General features: G+C 38.5%; 1 protein-coding gene across 1 annotated transcript in view; it reads left to right on the forward strand.

The window, feature by feature from the left end:
* LOC120523677 (protein FAM124A) overlaps positions 1–21,553 on the forward strand; it is a 76,247-nt gene that overhangs the window by 34,478 nt on the left and 20,216 nt on the right. The window contains exon 3 of the mRNA XM_039745218.1: positions 5,569–6,308. Coding sequence (XP_039601152.1) covers positions 5,569–6,308 — 740 coding nt within the window. The remainder of the gene's footprint in view (positions 1–5,568; positions 6,309–21,553) is intronic.

The raw sequence follows: 21,553 nt of genomic DNA on the forward strand, positions 1-21,553 counted from the left end.
TACAAGACGCCATTTTGAGGCTAGGAGAAGGCACATTTACACTGTTGCCTGAGCACACCTATATCATTGTTCAAGTAATGCTCGGCACTAACTCTGTTGGTACTTCTACAGCCTGAGTAAACCTCTGGTCTTATGCGAGCTGCGCCTATACCATTGCCCGAGTGACACTCGTGTCTAACACTAAGGAGGTTAATGATAACTCATTTTACATTGTTATATGTGGTGAATTCAACCATATGACTTTGGAAGGAACCATGACAAACTTCTATCAGTGTGTGTTTTGTTCAATTTGAGAAAATAACAAGCCTGATCTGCTCTATTCAGATATTAAAAACATTTTTTAAGTGTAAATTACTGTGTCACTTTTGGACAAATATGACCACAACCTGATTCCTATTTCTTCCTAGCTACAAGTCTATTATTAGATGGCAATGTGTTAACACCAGTATAGTGAGGAAGTGGAGCATGGATGCTGAAATGGCTCTTAGAAATGACATTCGGGCAAATGATGTGTGAGTCACATGTGGATGATATTGAGGGACCCAGTCACTGCATCAAAGACAAAATGAACTTAGGAGTTGACACTGTAGAACCCTCAAAGACAATACATTGCTTTCCATTAATAACTCCTAATACATTTACTGGAATGGCCAATGATAAGTACACCTCGGATCATCAGTATGGGCTGTCCATAACTGAAGACAAAATAAGGAGAAAACTGAGGAAGCTGCATACAGAAAGATCCACAGGACCAGAGAGAGTCAGTCCTTGAGTTTTTAAGGCCTGTGCTGACTAACTTTGTGGTATCCTCTATCACCTATATAATGTGTCCTTAAGGCTCTAGAAAGTGCAACCTCTGTGGAAAACATCCATTGTTCCTGTTCCTAAAAAGGTAGGATTCCATTCACCTAATGACTACAGACCAGTGGCACTTAGACATCACATCATGAAAACCTTTCAGAGGATGGTCCTGGACTATATGACTCCTATTGTGGTGACCACGTGGACCCACTGCAGTTTGCCTATTGGACAAAGATTGGAGTGAATTGTGCAATTATCTATGTGCTCCGCAAAACACATTTTCACCTGGACAAAACTGATGGCACTGTGAGGATTATGTTTTTTGTTTGCTACAGTGTTTTAATACCATCCAGCCATCCCTGTTAAGGTGTAAGCTTACAGATATACAGGTAGATGAGCCTATGGTGTCCTGGATAATGGACAATCTGTTGGGCAGACTCCAGTTTGTGAAATTCAAGGACTGTATATATGATATGGATGTGAGCAACACTGGAGCATCACAAGGAACAGTCCTGTCTCCTTTTCTCTTTACTATGTACACCTGTGACTATAAATATTACATCAGGTTATGTCAGAAATTCTCAGAAGATTGTGCACTTATGTGGTGTACCCATAAGGGGGATAAGACAAGAGTATAGGAGTCAAGTGGAATCCTTTCTGGTGCAGAAAGAATTGTCTGCAAATAAACATCAACAAAACCAAGGAAGTGGCTATTGAAATTCACCGCACCAAAGATCCTCTATGTCTGGTCACTGTTCAGGGACTGGATGTAGAGGTGGTGCACTCCTACAAGTACTTGGGGGTCCACATCAATAACAGGTTGGACTGGTCTTGTAACACAGAAATATATAAGAAATGGCATAGCAGACTTTTTTCTTTGAAGACTGCAGTCCTTTATTGTGGGTAATGATATCCTTCACATATTCTTTTTTTACTCTGTGATTTTCTACTCTGTGGTGTGCTGGCTGGTAACATGATTTCAAGAGAGGCCCACTGAATCAACATGCTAATTAAAATGGCAGGCTCAGTTATGAGACACCCTCTGGACTCACTGGAGGTAGTAGCAAAGGGGAGAATTAATACAAAACTGAATGCCATTATAAACAATGCTGCACATCCAGCCTCTAATAAACCAACACTAATTACTTTCAGCCAATTAATTATTCAGTTTGTCAAAAAAAGCTACTGGGGCTCCTTTATACTAACAGCAATACACCTGCATAATCCCTCACTATGACAATGACTGTCAAGTCTGATGTTTTCCTTTTTTTTTAGTCATTCTGGTGTGTGGGTGTATGTGTGTGTGTATAAATCATCTATCTATCTGTCTATCTATTTAATTAGCTTGTTCTATCTGCTCTATGACACATGACTTCAATATCACATCACTGGCAACAGGCATAGTGACAGCAGACAATATTGCTGAGACAATGCAAGGATCAACATAAAATGGCAGTGACAATAAAGATACAATACTGCAAAATGGCACTGAGAAAACATCTCTAGTAAAATGGTTAAAAAACATAAACAACTACATAAAAAAAATAAAGACAAAAGAGTCCAAAAACAGTGCCAAATAAATGATGGAGTTAAAATACGCAGGTTCTGTCCAGAAGTTCAGTGCAATGTCACTTTTCTATTAGCTAAAGTTTACTTAAAAAATAAGTTTGGTATTTTTCAAGTCAAAGTTATTTCTTTACAATCATGGAATATATTAATTTGCCACATTAAACATTGTTCTAAAGTAAAGCATTTGTATAACTTTAAAAAATGTCCTTGTTTGTTCTTGCAGCTTACAGTGTTGAAAATGGATACAAAGGTTAATAAAAAAGCCTTAAAACTTACCAAATACATTAATTTTTCAAGCTACAAATGTTACAGAGTATTGATCTGTGTCTTGAGATTGCAAATATATGTGAAAACAGCATATCCATGTCAATTTCAGAAGGAAAGAAAGGCACAAAGCAAACATTGTTATGACATTCAGCCATTTTTAAAATGAGACAGTGCAATTCACTCTGCCAATTCTCTTCTTCCGTGTCATTGTTCAGCGCCAGATACATGGATACACCTCAGAAAGTCATCACCATGCACCGCTGCCGACACTGAATGTTGATTTCCAGAAGTGAATTGTGTTCTTTAGACAACTTGGAAATAATAATTGAAAAAGTCACTTTATTGCATTTATTTCATTATTTCAGTGGCTGTTTCAAAACCATACAGTGACACATGTTCCCACCAACTCACCAATATGTCATTGTTTCCCCTGATCTTCATTGTCGGCTATGCATCAGGAGTACAATCTCAGTCGGCATTTTTCTACTAAAATGTTACTAAAATATCATATGAGACATGCCTAAAAGAGCCTCCAGACAAGGTGATAGTTTACAGGCTGAGCAAGAACCATTTCTGCAGTCTGCACCTTCACCCCCTGATGCTTGGTGCTGCCGCAGCTGCCTTCAGAGCACTCACTTTATACTGGCTTCTGCACATAGCACAGAGCTGTTATTTCTGCCTCACAGCAACAGGGTCTGGATAAGTTTTGCATGTTCTCCCCATGCATTTACTGATTGATTGCTATTTGTACAGAGTACAATGAAACTCTTGTGTGGTCACCTTTGGCCCCATATCCTCATTAGTCCCACTGTAAGCTGCACAAACAGACAAGGTATTTTTAAAATGTATAAAAATGCTTCACTTCAGAACACAATTATATATGGAACACATTACTGTAAAATAATAAGTTTGCCTTGAAAAAATACTGAACTTTAAGGTTATCTTGAATTTGACATGGATTTGGTCTTGCAATGCAATCTAGGTTATATACCGAGATGGGCTGAAAAGTTCATAGAATTTGGTACGTAAAATTACTTTTTAAAAAAGGTCCACCTATTAAAACAACAAATATATCAGTCAGTGCTTTTAATTGCAGATTTGATATTTAAAACTTACACCCATCAAATTCTTAGCAGACCCAGCTTTATGCATCAGTGCTTTAACAGTCCATTTACCATTAAATCTCAGAATAATTAGATAGATAGATAGATAGATAGATAGATAGATAGATAGATAGATAGATAGATAGATAGATAGATAGATACTTTATTAATCCCAAGGGGAAATTCACAAAAATTCAGCTGTTATTTGCATTTTACTGATTCTGGAAACCATGTGCTGGGAATGCTATGGTTAATCCAAATAAATATACTACATTTGTCCTAAATCTATGGTTATCCTGTCTTCTGCAAAATTAACAACACGTTCTCAGAATGTGCAATTTGGAACCTAAAATATCTGTGTGTTTGTAGAGTTTTTTAACTGTAGGGTATACTGTAACTGACATTTTATTACTGAGTCTGCTTCTTCATTACATTCTTTGAGAGAATGAAGTTTTGTCTCCTAGCCCATACTATATTGAATTTTGCACCGTGTTAAAACTATGAATATGAAGTTATCCTAGAAAAAGTCACATGTAGTTTTAGTATATAGTGTCTTTTCTGATTAGTAGAAAATCATTCTTTGGGAACAGTATCACCAAACTCATTTGATACCAGTTAGAGTGCATGTGGTTTAGATTGAATGGTAGCCTTACAGTGAACCTCCTCAAGTGGGATTTGCTTCTTCGCCCTGTGCTTTGAAGATTAACTAATTAACTGTTTGACCCAACTGTTTGCCTACTGCATCAAGCTTATTTCCCTAGAGCTTGATTAGACTAATTTCAAATTAAACATGCTCCATATTGCTTATTTTTTGATTATATGATGAAAAATGTATAGTAAAAATATGCATTCTCGCATGCAGCTTGATTTAATGGTGCATGTTACAATTGGATGATTGTTTCTGTATTGCATATTGTGAAGGACTGAGTCAAACTGCCCTGAATTTGAAATAAACACTTACCTCGGCACACTATGATAATGGGATGTGAAGATCAAATCAATGATTGATAAATCCTGTAGAAATTTACTAATTTTGTCCAACGTCTGCTTAAAGACCCTTCCTTTTTTAGCTGGGTTTGTAAAATAGCATAGAATGTGTTGTAGGACAGGAAAGTGTCAGATTTACAGATTAGAAGCTTATTAACACTCCACTGAGAGCTTCTACATAGTAAATCCGTTAATCATTTAAGGACAGTTCTGGTTTAGCCTTTACTCTAGGAAAAAAAACCCATAAAAATAGCTCCTTGGGATCTTTAACTGAATGAGCCCCACTTCCACATCTTGCAATATTTTATCAGAAACTGCCTGCATATCAAGGCTAATGGCATGTTTTATCTTGTTTTCTTTTTAATGAACACTTCCAAGGAAATGGCATATTATAATTACATTTAGTATTTCAGCAAGTCTAACTCTGGATATAAATGGAGTAGACAGAATAGGTTTAGTGCTGTGATATAATGAAGAAGCCATTCTAAATCCCTAACCTTGTGCTGGAGAGGCTGGATTGGAGGACAGAAAAGCTTACCATGTAAAGCATCTTGCCTGAAGAAGGGGCCTGAGTTGCCTCGAAAGCTTGCATATTGTAATCATTTACTGTATAAACACACTGGATGTAGTTTTCACATTTTTGCCTCTATGTGAATTTTTATCTAGATACATATCCTTGATATGCTGTATTGTGCAACAGGTTGTGCAAAATATAATATGAATAGTCAGGTTTCGCCTTTGGCGTTAGTAAAGAGTTGCAAGCAAGCAGTAAAATAGCCCTGTACAGCTTCCACAAGGAGCTGATCATGCAAATAATCTTTTTTTTCCCCTTCATTTACAGGTGAACTGTCCATGAGTGATATACAGGACCCCTTTCTGGTTAGTGTTCACATAATCACCGATTTGGGAAATGGGCAAGTGCTGCAAAAAGCCATTGATAGTATATTGGCTTGGATCCACCCTGACCTAAAACTCTTTCGAGTATCTGAAAGGGGCTACTGGAAGAAACCCAAAAAATCCAGATATGAAATTGTGATTCAGCCTGCGCTGGCTGTCATCTTGTTTTTGCAAGAGGACTATGGAGAGCAGCAGATCCTAAAACTACACCAGTCTCTTCAAAAGCCACCATGGCAGTACCACCACACTGAGAGTGTCAATGGTCACATGCTGCCCTACATGGCTTGCAATCAAGATTACTTTATTTTGTCCTCTGGCACTCCTTTATGGGCAATCCGGCAGGTACACTATGGAAAGGAGATTGTTCGTTTCACTATTTACTGCAGCCACAATAACTTTTTGGACATGGTAAAAATGTATCAGCTTATTCTCAAAAGGAGTGTATCCCAAAAGAAGGGAGACTTCTGTTTCTTTATTGTCTACTCCAACATAGACACAGAAATACAACTTTCTCTGAAGAGGCTCCCGAAAGGCCAATATCCTACTCCTACTGAGTATGCAATTGTTGAATTTCGAGTAAAGAGTATCGGTGAGCTTGTTCCTATGTTGCCCAATCCTTGCACCCCTATTAGTGATGTCAGATGGCAAACTGTGGACTACGATGGAAACCGAATTCTTCTGCAGGTAATTATTAGAATCTTCTTCTTCCAAAGCCTTTCCCAATTTAATGTGGAATCACTATGTTTGAGCAGTCCTCATTCTCATCTATTGTACAATAAAAACATAACAATTTTAACAAAGGAGAGGAGACCACTCAGTCTGTCAAACCCATCTGTTTAGCTAATGGCTAAGCTGTCCCAATACCTCATCCAGATATTTCTTAAAGGTTGTTGAGGTTTCTTCTGAAATTACATGTCTTGGTAGTTTGTCCCAGAGTCCCACAATTCTTAAAGAAGTGCTTCCTGGCTTCAGTTTTAAAGTACATCCCCTTAATTTTCACTGATGTCCCCAAGTATGTGATTCACCCTTAGGACCGGTTTATACTTCACACTCAGAACGCATCATGGCTGCCATGTGTTCCTAGCATTCATCTGACATGTTCTTTGAGCACGTCCTCAGGAATTAACACGAGTTGCAGTAACAGCAAAAAATCAGAGGGTGCAGTGTGTTTAAGTTGGAACGTGACATCAGAGTCTCTGTTTACTATCAACTGTGATAGCAAGACACTTTGCATACCCTACAGGTTGAATGTGCGTGCTTGAACGTTTGATGAACGGTTTGATGTGGTGAAGCAAAACGCCGACATACAAATGCATTTGTGGTGCTTTTATATTCTAGTGTCGCATATTCCCCATCATAATGATGCAACAGTATTAGAATGTACGATAGTGTATTTGAGCTACAGAGAATTCACAAAAAAAGTTCTCTTTTGTGATTAATGTGGAAATTTCAGGTTTAATCTCGTAGTTTATTTTGTCATTAAAGTAGACAGTCGTAAATGTCATCTTAAAACCGACCCAGTTGTTAATCACTACGTGCTTATGTGGCTTCTGCCTGAACTGACAGCGGCGGCAGGCAGCAATTGCCACACAGAATACATTAAATATACTGTATGATATTCCAGCTCTCTGGACATTTAAAATCCTTAGATTTACTGTATACTTGATATCACTTTCATAATGAAATGCATTAATGCATGTATGTTACATTTTAAAGATAAGTCATTAACTTCATTTAAATAATCCATACTGTTAATAATTACATGTGTAGGGGCGGCATGGTGGCAAAGCAGTAGGGCTGCTGCCTCGCAGGAAGTCATATCCCTTCTGTTCCTGTTGTTTGCATGTTTTCCTGGTGGGTTCCCACAGTGTGCTCCAGTTTCCTTCCAAAGATATGCGGTTTTGGGAATATGGTGATGCTAAAATAATACTAGTGTATGTGTGTGCTTAACCTTACGATGAGTTGATGCCCCATCCAGGGATTGTTTCTGCCTCACACCCAATGCATGCTGGAATAGGCACATCCTTGGATTGATAGATGTAATCATTAAACAGCCATACTTTTCAGAGATATTGTGGCAAGGTGTCCTGGGAATTTAATGAATGTTTCAGAAAATTCACAACATAGGGAAACCAAAATGTTTTCTCACCATGATGATATCCCCACTGCCCCCTGCTGTAATCTTCCAGATTTTTTTAGTATGTGCAGAAGTATAAACAGTAAACAGTAAACCGTTTGCTTAGCTGTAGTGTCTGCCAGAGCACACGTTGCGGTGCATTAAGTATAAACCCGGCCTTAAGCCAAAAGAATGTTACTGGATCTACTTTATCAACTATTTTATCATCTGTTTTATCCTTGCCTGATAGCTCTTTCTCCCTTAGATTATCTTTCACATAGTCCATCCACTTTCTCTTTGATTATTCTCTTCTCCTCCTTCCAGACCTCATCAAATTGTTCATCTCTCTTCTTATTACATGCTTGTATCATATGAGCCTTCCTTCCTGTATTTTATTAGAAATTTCCCCAACTTAACTATAACTTTGATTCTCTCATCCCCAATCTTATCTAGCTTAGTCGTTCGATACATTTCAGTATTCTCATTTCTTTAGCATGTATTTTCCTTTCATTCACCTTTTTAATCACCCAGGTTTCGGATCCATACAACAGCGCTAGTCTGACTACTGTTTTATACACTTTACCCTTCACTCTTGCAGACAGACAGATAGATAGATAGATAGATAGATAGATAGATAGATAGATAGATAGATAGATAGATAGATAGATAGATAGATAGATAGATAGATAGCTTTATTAATCCCAAGGGGAAATTCACATAATCTAGCAGCAGCATACTGATACAAAAAACAATATTAAATTAAAGATTGATAACAATGAAAGTATAACAGACAGACAATAATTTTGTATAATATTAACGTTGACCCCCCTGGGTGGAATTGAAGAGTCGCATAGTGTGGGGTAAGAACGATCTCCTCAGTCTGTCAGTGGAGCAGGACGTTGACAGCATTCTTTCGCTGAGGCTGCTCCTCTGTCTGGAGATGATCCTATTCAGTGGATGTAGTGGATTTTCAATTATTGACAGAAGCCTGCTCAGTGCCCGTAAAGCCTGCCTTCCTCACAAGTTTGTCCAGGTGTGAGGCGTCCTTCTTCTTTATGCTGCCTCCCCAGCACACCAACGCATAGAAGAGGGCGCTCGCCACAACCGTCTGGTAGAACATCTGCAGCATCTTATTGCAGATGTTGAAGGACGCCAACCTTCTAAGGAAGTGTAGTCGGCTCTGACCTTTCTTACACAGAGCATCAGTATTGGCAGTCCAGTCCAATTTATCATCCAGCTGCACTCCCAGGTATTTATAGGTCTGTACCCTCTGCACACAGTCACCTCTGATGATCACGGGGTCCATGAGGGGCCTGGGCCTCCTAAAATCCACCACCAGTACATCTTCAATCATGTAAACTTCTCCCAATACCTGTTTTTCCAATTGGAATGCATTCTGTGGTTTATTTCTGAAAATTGCACGATGTCTCTGTTATTATTGATCTTAGATATTTAAACTATTACACCCTTTTAAGGTCTGTGGTGGGCTGGTGCCCTGCCCGGGATTTGTTCCTGCCTTGCGCCCTGTGTTACTGGGATTGGCTCCAGCAGAGCCCCGTGACTCTGTGTTACGAAGTAGCGGGTTGGATAATGACTGACTGATGAACCCTTTTAAGCCTTTCTTCCTGGAAGTTAACATCTCCATCTTGTTTTTGTCCCATAAACTTTAGATATTCGTTTTTTTCCTACTAAATGTACGGCCTCTATCCTCCATAGTTCTCTTTTCACAATATTCTTAGAAGTGGCAGGTTGCACAATGCAAATACCATTTATTGTAATGCAATCAGAAACTAGCTTAATCTGTCTTGTGTCATGCGTCCATATTCAACTGAAATAATAATAATTCTTTGCATTTATATAGCGCTTTTCTCACTACTCAAAGCGCTCAGCAATTGTAGGTTAAGGGCCTTGCTCAAGGGCCCAACAGAGCAGAATCCCTTTTGGCATATACGGGATTCGAACCGGCAACCTTCTGATTGCCAGTCCAGATCTCTAGCCTCAGAGCCACCACTCCACCCCAAAGGCCATTTGCCCATGGATACAAAACAGTCTCATATTTCTTGTGGAATTCAAACAGTATTCTACTCAAGTCAAGGGATCCACAGTGTGCACTATATTCTATATAAAATTCTATAGCAAACATTAGCCTCTATTGATGACATTTGCATGGAAGGATCTATGGAGTCATGGGGTAGACATCAGTCTAGATAAACAGGGATGATTAAGATGCATGAGATACCTTCCTAATTTTAAAGTATTTGTAAACATTGACCTATTGTAAATGCTTTTTATTTTTCCACTGAAAGCCATGGGCATCTGTAGTTACATCTGCAGTCATTGGTTATGATGCACCAATTCTTAAGAATGTTGGAATGGGTTTACTTTCTGATTTGCAAACTGTCCCCATTCTGTAGCCAAGTTTTGCTTGACTCTGTTGACACCTTCCAACAGTGGTTGCCCTCCAAGTGCAGGGCCACCACTGGCTAGATGATTCCTGGGTGATGGTCTATTTTCAATATATCAGTGGCTTTGTTGTACATGAAAATGGCAGCAGCGCTGCTTTTGCTGGTACACTCATGCAGTATATGTGTGTCCATTACCATGCTACATTCAAAGTCTCTGAAACCTTTAACTTTACCTGGATCCCCTTCTGAAGTACACACACACACACATAAGCAAGTGGTACCAGTCTACCTTCTATCACTGGTGTGGTCACTGATTTAATTAGGAAGGGCAGGTGAATGATATAAAGTGGTCACTAAGTGTACAATTTACTTTTATAAGGCAGAATTATAGCTTGCATTTTAAAAATACAGCACTTTCATCCGTCATACCATACTCAACTGCATACAGTAAGCACACACATACAGTAGATGCACATCCATGATGACTAATGAATACTGCTTGTACAGTTTATTTAATAAGTGTTCAATCCCTTTACATTTTGCTATTTTGCAGTCTTCTCTTAAATCATTTGTTATATTTTTCCCCATATAAATTTTCAAAAAGTTATAAAATCCTGTTTTTGCTTTGTCTTTCTAGAGTATTGAGTGTTGCTTATTGTGGCAAAAAATGAATTTAAACTATTTTACCACAAGGCTGCAACATAACTAAATGTGAAAAAAGTGAAGTGGGAGGCCAGAATTCTTTTTTTGAATCCACTGAATACATATATGCGGTGGGTTGGTGCCATGCCCGGGGTTTGTTTCCTGCCTTGCGCGCCGTGTTGGCTGGGATTGGCTACAGGAGACCCCTGTGACCCTGTAGTTAGGATATAGCGGGTTGGATAATGGATGGATGGATGAATACATATAATGAAAAAGTCTGACTTCAGCCTTGACAACTAGGCTGATTATATACAATGTTATCATAAAAACTGCCAAAACATTTAAATTTAAATACATATGAAACTTAATTTACCTTTTTTTGTTAAATGTTGATAATGCTAGCATAACTGACCCCACAGGTCACAAAGGTAGTTAAAGAAAATGGATGGACCAATGGACAGTTTAATTAGGAATTTCAGACCTCTTGCTAAACCACACTTTTTCTGAGAAAAGTAAGCATGCTGTTATTTATTCAAATTATATTATAAAAATGTACAAATTGGTAACTAATCTCTTACAAGCTAGAAACATTTAGCCACATAATGAAGACCAGTTACAAATAATTTCATAAAGATTTTAAAAGTTCTAATTACATATGACAAAGCATCTAATGTTTAGACATATTTTTTAATAGTCAATGTGAATTTTAGCATTGATATTCATATTTACGGTGCGATAGGTTTTTCAGTACAGTAAACGGCATTGCTTTTACATGCACAATTTGTTAGAGAGTAATGTAGTTGTAAACCATGAATTTAAATTTTTCTCTAAGCACAAGTAAAAATACTTTTGCAGTATATTGTTCTTGCTTTTCTGCTTATAGCTTTTTCAGATGTTCTCAAAGCAGAATGAAGTTTTAAAAAAAAAAAAAAAATAGCTGACCTGGGAAGAAACATTAAAAGGGGGTATGCAGGAAAAAAGTGGAAATTCCCATTTGTACAAGTGGGAGGCCTCTTATTCCACAATAGATTTTATGATTTCTACAGGACCACAGTTTAAAACTAATTCTGAGTATTTCAGCATTTTTGTACCTGACATGTATACAACAAACACTACTATGTAAAAATATATATATTTATAATACAAGGAGGGTAAAGTTATCCATGGTTATTGCACAGTACTAAGTCTAAGCGTTACCAGCAGGGCCTTTTTTAACTCTGTAGTAAAATCTCTCTCCATATATTAAAGGCACTATGGATTCTTCTAGTATCATATCATTTTTTTTCTGCCTAATGCTTTCTAGCTGCTTGGTCTGTAGCGAAAGTTTTCCCATGAGAGTGACCATTAAAATAAAGAAATAGCTTAATGAAATGTACATACAGCACTTACATAATCTGCTGATAAAAATGTATATTATTAATCCATAAAACAGGAAGAATGAGCATGAGTGCCCATACAATTTTAAATTTAGATAGACAGATAGATAGATAGATAGATAGATAGATAGATAGATAGATAGATAGATAGATAGATAGATAGATAGATAGATACTTTATTAATCCCAAGGGGAAATTCACAATTTGAAAGCCAGCCAGTCACTATGCAGTTTTAAACCCATATTTGTCATGATTTCTAACCTTCCAACTGTTTTTTGAGAATGTGGTGAAGTTTGCACTGTATGAACAGTGGTCAGAACTTTGAACCTTGTTCAGTGTGAGAGGTCTTCTTTATTATTGCAATCACTGTAGTATGTACTGATTTTTCCAATATGAACAGAGGCACTGCATAACTCCTTAAACTATGCAGAGCACACATGTTCATATAAATCTGTCAAGTTCACCTAGCCCCCAAACCCTAGAAAAACAAGACACAACACAACTTTGGGTGTAAATTTTAGGATTTTTAATCCAGCCAGCTCAATCCAATTACAGTTTTCTCTTCTCTCCTCCAAGAGTATGGCCCACTGTCTTCCAATTCTGGCTCATCCATGTGTGGCAGTGGGCTCCTTTTATATTGGACTTGGGGGCACTTCTGGTGATGTGACATGGCTAGTTGGAAGCAACTTCTGAGTCATAAGAAAACCAGATGGATCCTCCCCTGGCAATGCCCTCTATCATCTGCCAGGGACTCCTACAGGGCTACACTTCCGGATTCCAACTCCCATACAGCCCTATGGGTGTCCAAACTGGGACACTATATGAGTGACACTGGCACCTCTTATACGGGGGTGAACTGCTCCCTGCTGTCCTGTTTTACTGGTTCCTGTAGCCTTTCCACTCAAAACAGTCCCAGATTCAAATAAAGGGTGTTTAATACACAAATACCTTGTATACACAAGCAAAAATACAATAAGTCATCTCTCCTTCCTTTCTCTCTCTCTCCATCACACTACTCTTCTTCAGTTGAGTGTTGCCTTCCTTCTTCCCAGCTCCGGGTTGCCTGGATAAGGCAGTATGGTCCCTTTCATTGAGGACCAAGGAGTACTTCAGGTGCCAGGGCTGTTGCCTGTTGGAAGTACTTCCGAGTCAAGTCCCACATAACAAGGAGTACATCTCCCTGCAGCTGGACTACAATTCCCAGCATTCCCTGCTGGTTCCTGAATGGGTGCCAATATTGAGGGCTGCTGTTATCTAGCGACTGGGGGGAATAAACATCCCACAGAGACAGTCCTTCCTGGACCTCCTGTTCTATCCTGGCCAGGGATGGTGCTACACATATTTCCGGTCAGGACAGCTGTCCACTTATCTGGGGCTTCACACCAGTGTAGGGAACCATCTTCTGCATTGGTTGGAATGTCCGTTCGTTCATTTGGGAAGCCTTTCTGTCCACTCGGGGCTTCCCATCCGGGTAGGATATGTTCCCAACTCATATATATATACATACACACACATATATACACATATATATATATATCTTCTTATATAATACACTACCATGTCTGTTTGTTTGTCTGTCCAGGATTTTTAATCACCTGTAGCTCACAAACTGTTTGAACTATTGACCTGAAATTTTGTACACATATACTATGTGACGTCTACTATCTGCTTTCGGTGTGATGATTGACATCCAAGGTTACTCCTCTTTTTATTTTTATTTTATTTTACTATAGAATCAACTCTTGGCAGCAGCTAGCAGGGTGGCCGTGCGGCGCATGTGTACAGGCGCCGTTCTCATTTCCTACCACCTTTGCTGTCACTTCCCCTACCTCTTCATATCTTAAATCATTCTTGAGACAGATTAAAGACTTAAGTGCCAGCTTAAGTGAAAAATTAAACAAAACATACTAAGTAATTGCAACACAAACACTGACTTAATCAGTTTTAACTTGAAAAAATGTTGACGAAAGAAGAGAAGAAGCGGGCCGCTAGGGTGGAGAAAATAAGAGCTGTTCAGGAACCTCTGAGCAAACGAATGGTAAACATACAGAGAAAGAGTATGAAAACTATAACAGCTCAAGTGAAGTGTATTCACTGCATGATAATGCACGATCGTGCAGTGTGCCGTTACTGGTATACCTTGGTTCACGAACGTCTCGTTACACGTAAAACTCGGTTTACGACCAATAAGTTCGCCAAACTTTTGCCTCGGTTCACGACCACACACTCAGTATACAAGCAAGCCAGTTTCCCTTTCGATTTGTACAAGTTCAGTCTCTCACCGTGCATTTCCTGTGCAGCGAGCACGAGAGAGAGAGCAATAGAGAGAGCGAGAGAGCGTGACATACAGACACACACGCGCACACACACACACACACACACACACACACAGGCAGCGCGAGAGAGAGCGCACGCGCACGCGCACACAGGCAGCGCGAGAGAGGCGCATGCACACACAGGCAGGCGAGAGAGAGCTGGACGCATTAAGGTAGGAAGGCAGTTAAAGAATGCACTGGGCTTGATTTTGTTTTCACTTCTGTTTCCAGCGATCTGTTCGTAGCGTGCATTGTTGCAATGTTATTTTTCTTGGTGGTTTATTAAATTACGGATTTTTTCAAATGTTAATTTTTTTCCCTGTGCTTAAAACTCATTTAAAAAGTGCTTTTAGCCGGCGGTTGATAACGCTATAGCGCAAACTACTGCAGTGTTAGTTTTCTCTGTTGTTCAAGGTTTTCTCAGTGTTATTCAATATTTTTACATTTAGTTTACTATTATGCTGTGCATTCTATGGTTTAATTAACTATATTTGTGCTTAAAAACTTAAAAAATATATATATTTACATACAGTTTGTATGGTCTGGAACGGATTAATTGTATTTACATACAATCCTGTGGGGGGAAGTTGCTTCGGTTCACGACCAAATCGGTTTACGACCAGAGTTTTGGAACGAATTATGGTCGTGAACCGAGGTCCTACTGTATATATATATATATATATATATATATATATATATATATATATATATATATATATATATATATATATATATATATATATATATAAATCCTGTCCTGGAAAGCAAAAGCAAGGCTACTATACGTGATCTTCTCGGAAGACATTTAAAAGACCTGCGAGACGAAAGAAACTTGCCATGGTGCGTCTCATGGGAACATAGAACGAGATTCTTGTAAGACACGCCCTACTTACAAGTAATATCAACAAATCAGTAGTGTAAAGGCAGTCACGCAGCACACACAGCTCCAGGGCTCTCAGTGCATATAAAGTGTATAAGAACAATACGGTAGAAATGAAATGAATAGGGTAGAAATGAAACGTTGACGACTAAACGAAGAGGAAAGAAAAGCGCGGAGAAAAGAGACCCAAAAGCGTTTGAGAGAAAAAAATGCTAAAAAGAAAAACAATAATCTAGGTGAAAACTTAGAAAATAAGGAAAGTGATAATCAGCCCAGAACAAGTGATGTAAAGGGAAGCAGCACACACAGATACAGGTGTCTCAGTGCACATCATTCAATGTACAAAACCTAGATTTACACAATAATGGAACATACACTATGAAAATATGTGGACCCGCAACAGTTAAAGCAACAAGTTTAATTTCAAAGAAAACACAATTCGGTCATGTGTATATTTATGATGACGGAGTAGCGATCACAACGCGAGCAGCAGAAACACTAAGTAGGAAAAAGGACAGGGGCTGTACAGGCTTTAAAAAGATCGAAGGGCAGCACGATGGCAGCCCCCATCCCCGCCGCGAGCAAGCAGTGTTATATGTTCTGCAAGAAAGAATTTAACCACGCCCGGGGCCGTAAATAAAGGGACAAATATTGTTTTTAGAACATCACACGAGACCAGCCAGTGAGCCATCATTTAAAACAAGTCCACAGACATCTAACCCTAGCAGTTGTTGGATTGCATCTGTCAGACAAGCATGTGCTCCCAGCTCTTAAAACAACAACAAGAGACAAGCAAAACGAGCAGCTTACCAACAGCAGGAAGACAGATGATGCGACAGCATATCCTTAGTGTACTTCAGCCACACCTCCCCTTCACAACGCGCACAACATTATATATCTGGCGAGGAAGAGATGTAATCACGCACGGGGCTGAAAATAAAGGACAAGTATTGTTTTTACAAACATTTTTAAGGTAAAAGTGAAAATAATGCATATGTAACAATTCCCAAGAAAATAACAATCTATTTAAATTTTATATTGCCTGCCTAATATCATATTATATGATATCATCTAATGTGAAATTCTACTCCGTAATTCTAGAATTTTTATTTTTATACTGTATCGAGGATTTATTCTGTTCAGGCTGTCAGGAGTCAGGGCCTGTTAAAGTCCATTGTAGCACTTCTTGTGAGATTTTGGGCTATACAAAAAATAAATTGTATTGTATTGTATATCCGGTAAACAAAACACGGGGTTGGCGAGCGAAGCGTGAGCGAAGTGTATATATATATATATATATATATATATATATATATATATATATATATACAAAGTTGATTGATTGACTCTCTCAATCACTCACACCTCAATAAAAACACTTTTCCAATTAGTTAAAAAGATGACATTTGGCAGGATTGTACATATAGGTCAGTAGGTATCCATTAAGAAAGGGCATTTTGATAAACCAGTATTTAGGGGTAAATCCCCCAACCCCAAAATAAAAATATACTGTAAATACCTCAAAATGTCAGATATGCTTTGAGTGATTTGATTGAAATTTTGTTAAGTTACAGAAGAAAGGAACTTAGCCAACACCTTTTTTTATTTTTTGTCAACATTTATTAATATTATGCTAACTCAGATGCTCTGCGCAATGCTTAGAGGTAGATTTATGCAAGCAAACGATGCAGCAGAAAAGATTAGCAGCAGCACTAACAATCAGGATGAACAGTCAATTTAAGAAGAGACAGTGTCCTGGACAGGAAAAAGCATATGTAATCACATTTAGCATGGATACTGTTTAGCTTAAATGTCACTAGCATTGTTATTCGGTTTCAACCAGGAAAGGGATGAAAAGGAAAGTGAACGCTCAGTGAAGCTCAAGGAAGATGCAAAGCACAGTGTTTAGCAAACACACTATAACCTTTGAACAGTGATGCCACCCCACCCCAGCTCACCAAAATTCTATACATATTCATTCACTTAATGTGCAGCCTGTAAGTGAAATTTCTGTTGGTAATAAGTTAAGGTAAAAATTGATTCAGTGTTAGAATGATTTTTTGCCTATTGCTATGGCAAAAAATACAAGCTTGACTATGCAACGGATGAAAAACAAAAAAAGAAATTCTTATGACAACAAAATTAAAACAACATAAAAAGTGAAAATTGTAAACCTATAATTGTGATAATAATATATACTTACATTTCACATTATGCCTACTGATAACCTGTTTCAGTTCAGAACATTGCACTTCCCTGTAAAATCAACAAACGACAGGTCACTAGGAAAAGCAGGACTGTTTTGCTCATATGCAGTTGTATATAGAATGTTCAGGAGTAAGCAGATCCAGTGACCTAATATTATATTATTAGTAGCCGAAGCCCGCCGTAGCATACAGTGGTGTAAGAAAAGAAATGAAAAACGGTGAGAAAAGAATTCAGAAATCAAGAAGAAATAAATACTTCTTGAAAGACGCAGTTGTGAATAGGTGATTTGGTGGTGACGATAGATAATGAGTCGAAAGATCTAACCCTAGGAAAAGTCACGTACAACTGACCGTAGCTGAAGACTGGTTGTTAGAATTATTGTGAAGAGTAAACAGCATGTGGGTATGAGAAAGGCCACGCTTCTGAAATTCGATTACGTAAATATAATCAATAAAAACCTGAAAAAGATGTTGTTGTAGAATGTCTCTAAGTAATTCCTGCAGCTTAATCCAAAAGACTCGTACTACAATATCAGGTCTGTGCTCTGGTCTTTGGGTATCCGACAGTGCATGTAGAATTTCCGGCCAAGCAGGATTACATGTGAAAGTGATAAATAAATGAGGCTGTCCGAATTTAGGTACTATGGCCATGGCATCCTACTAGCTTTGTTGCATGTATCTTGAACTTCCTGGAAATGTGGACGGTAATATGATCATTTTGCCTACACGTACGTTGTTATTTTCAGCGTTTGCTTGCAGTGCGTCTGACAGTCCTTTGTATTTTTCCACACGCAAATCTTGTTGATATAATCTGAGATAGTTGAGACGCGCGCCCTCTGTTTTAACATACGCATGTATGACGTACTGTTGGAATAGTTCGCCGCTGGAGTGCAAAATACTAAATGTATTCCTCATTGCTAATCTGTACGCGTAAAATTGGCATTGAGTAAGCTTTCTTTGCTTGGTGGTTCTTTTATCATGAACATGTTGTAAATCTTTGTGCCAGCCAATGTCTCCGGAAGGGAATAAAAGTGGGTAAACCATAGGATCGCAATTCATATTGAGCGTGGAAATCTGTTTACAGGAGTTGCCTATGGGACAGATGCAAATGTCCCTTTCGGCAGGCGGTTCGCCATCTTCTCCAACAAAAATTGCTGCAACATTGGTGTGACATTTCATTGTATCGTCGTAAATCCTGCCTAGGGTTTTCCTCGAAAAGCATTCGTACAGATGCTGTTGGATTGGACTGAGCTATTTCATGCATGTGTTTGTATGATTTAGCGAAGGGTTTGATGGTTCTGAGCATGGAATCTAGCTGGAGAAGTAAATTTTCACTGCATGTAGAGTTTGCTTTATTTTGTAAGCGTACTGCAGAAGGTTGCCAAGAAATTCCTAGCTCTGATGGTATGAATCAGGGTTTTGTAGATAAAGGTTCTCCCTGTTCCTGCAGGACCATCTAAGAAGAAGCATGTTTGTCGCGGATGAGAATCGCTGTATGCAGCGTATAAACATGTGTTTGGTGAGGTGTTGGGGGCGTGCACATGAGAAGGCAGTGCGCATGCCTTGAGAGCGAGGATGGACGCGGAAGGAGGGTTAGAGTTGGTGGGCAGGGCTCTGTCGTGCATATCCCATGACACGGGAGGACGGTTAGAGTTGGCAGGCGGGGCTCTGTCGTGCGTATACCATGGTCGGGCGACTTAGTCAATTATATATATAGATTATTTGACTGATGCCTTTTTCTAAGGCGAAATTTGAAAAACAATTGGCTCCATTTCTTTTGTTTTCCCAATTAGAGAACAAGCAGGTGAAGTGACTTGCTAATGGCCACACAGTGTCAGTAGCAGTTTTGAACCTATAGACAAAAGGTTTTAAGTGCTAGGTACAAAGCCTTAATTGCTACACCACATTGTCTGACAATAATATTAGACTTTAGTAAAAGCCCTATAAATATTGCATACAGAAAAGCATTTTGTTACATAGTACTTATGATATACCTGACTAACTGAAGGCACTATAACCAAGGGTGATCGTCTTGCAAAATTCCCACAAGGAAGCCTAGTAACACAGCTAATTAATCAAACTGCTGTTGTATGATATTTAAGGTAAAGAGTATCCAAGTACAGAAAGGATGGAGTTGGAGGTAAACTACGTGAAATCTACAGGATTTTAATATTTTCCACAATATCAGGATTGTAGAGACCAAGTCTATCCGAGAAGTACTAGGAGCAAACCAGGAAACAGCCATGGACTGGGCCAATTTAGAATAGCCAGTCAAGCTAAACTGCATATCTTTGGGGTAGTGGGTGGGAATCAGGGGTAACTACAGAGACAACCTCCAGCTATGGCATTCAAAGTCCAGACATGGGTCTGTGACGTGTCAGAACTTTTCACTGCATCACCTACTATTGGATCTGTAAAATGCTAAAATGTAAGATAGAATGAAAATATGAGGCATCACTCTCCTTCATGTCTTGCTGTGTTACCGAAAACATATTAGTACATTAAAAATAGATGATTTTTATACAAGATTGTTATTACAATAAAGTTATAATCGCAGCTAACTTGTAATGTAGCCAGTTGATTAGTATCCGTTAGCATTTTCATAAATTTCTGGTCAGTTTCCAACAAACTTCCATTATTGAGAGATACTTGAGGAACAAGATAACAGATCTTCATGTTTACATGTAAATAAAGACAGACTTTTATACAACTAGAGGCAATAGAAAATAGATGTATGTATATTGGTGTAGATTCATGTTATCTACCACAAACTAGTAAAAATTTCTTAGCACCTTCTAGACTTCTATTTCTTGCACTCATGCAGGTAGGCCAAGACTAAAAAGATTATTGTGTGGTTTTTGCACAACATAGTTCTGAAAGATGACAGGATTTTTTTTAGTCTTATTATCAAAGCATTTTTTTTCAGTGACATATTGTTCAAATGGCATGAAAAGGAGATGAATTTCAGTATTAAAGTGAAGTATACAGTATATGTCTCATGTTACAAACTAATCACAAACTTGGTTTGGTATGTCTAAAAAAATAATGATAATATTTCACATTGAAGACTGGGCAGTAGTGAGTAATTATTGCTGATATTTTAGATTTGAGAGCTTCACAAACATTTTGTATATTAAATAAAATGTATTAGTACTGTTTGCTAATAGATATTTTATCAGAGCAGAGGAAAGTGCCTTAAAATGTATGAATACCATCGTTAGCATTTTGCATATTCTTTCTCTGTCTGCATGGGTTTTTCTTTTGGATACTCTAGTTTTCCTCTCACTTCCACAAAGATTAGGTTAATTGCCATGTGTCCCTCTTTGAGTGTGTGTGTGAGCGTTAGTGTTTGTTCACTGCAATGGACTGGCGCCCCATCCAGGAATGGTTCCTGTCTTTTGCCAGTATAGGCTTGGCTCCCCATGACGCTTACTTGGATTAGGTGGGTTCGAGAGTGTAAAGTTACATTGTAATGCGGCTCAGCATAGTGGCGTAGTGTTACTAGTCCTGCATCATGGACCTGATTAAATTCTGTTTGAAGTTTACACTTTCTTTCTTTGTTCACATGAGCTTTCTGTGGTCTTTGTTTTTTAATCTGGATTTCATCTGAATACTTTTAATGTTATTTGTCCAGTCCTAAATTACAACTGTTAATTAACACTAGAATTACCAGAGCCTACGAAAAAACTCGTAAATCCGTCCCACCTTAAATCGCTTCTTAAAATCGTTCACAGCTCTCCTCCAGCGTCTTTTGTCATCTAAATGTGCTGATAAAATCAGGCTGCAAGCAGCCGGCTATTCCATCCCCCCACCGACTTAGAACGTGCACAAACTTCTCCCAGCTCATGCCTTGATTGATTTTCTGGGAGTGAAGTGGAGTTTTAGAGTGGAAATAATAGATTGTTGTTTGGAACACACGCATTTCATGTCTGTTCCGTTTCTACAGTAATCTGTGTAAACACATTGTTAAAACAGAAACGTTTTTTAT

The sequence above is a fragment of the Polypterus senegalus genome, chromosome 2 (genome assembly GCF_016835505.1).
Source record: "Polypterus senegalus isolate Bchr_013 chromosome 2, ASM1683550v1, whole genome shotgun sequence".
Classification (NCBI taxonomy): domain Eukaryota; kingdom Metazoa; phylum Chordata; class Cladistia; order Polypteriformes; family Polypteridae; genus Polypterus; species Polypterus senegalus.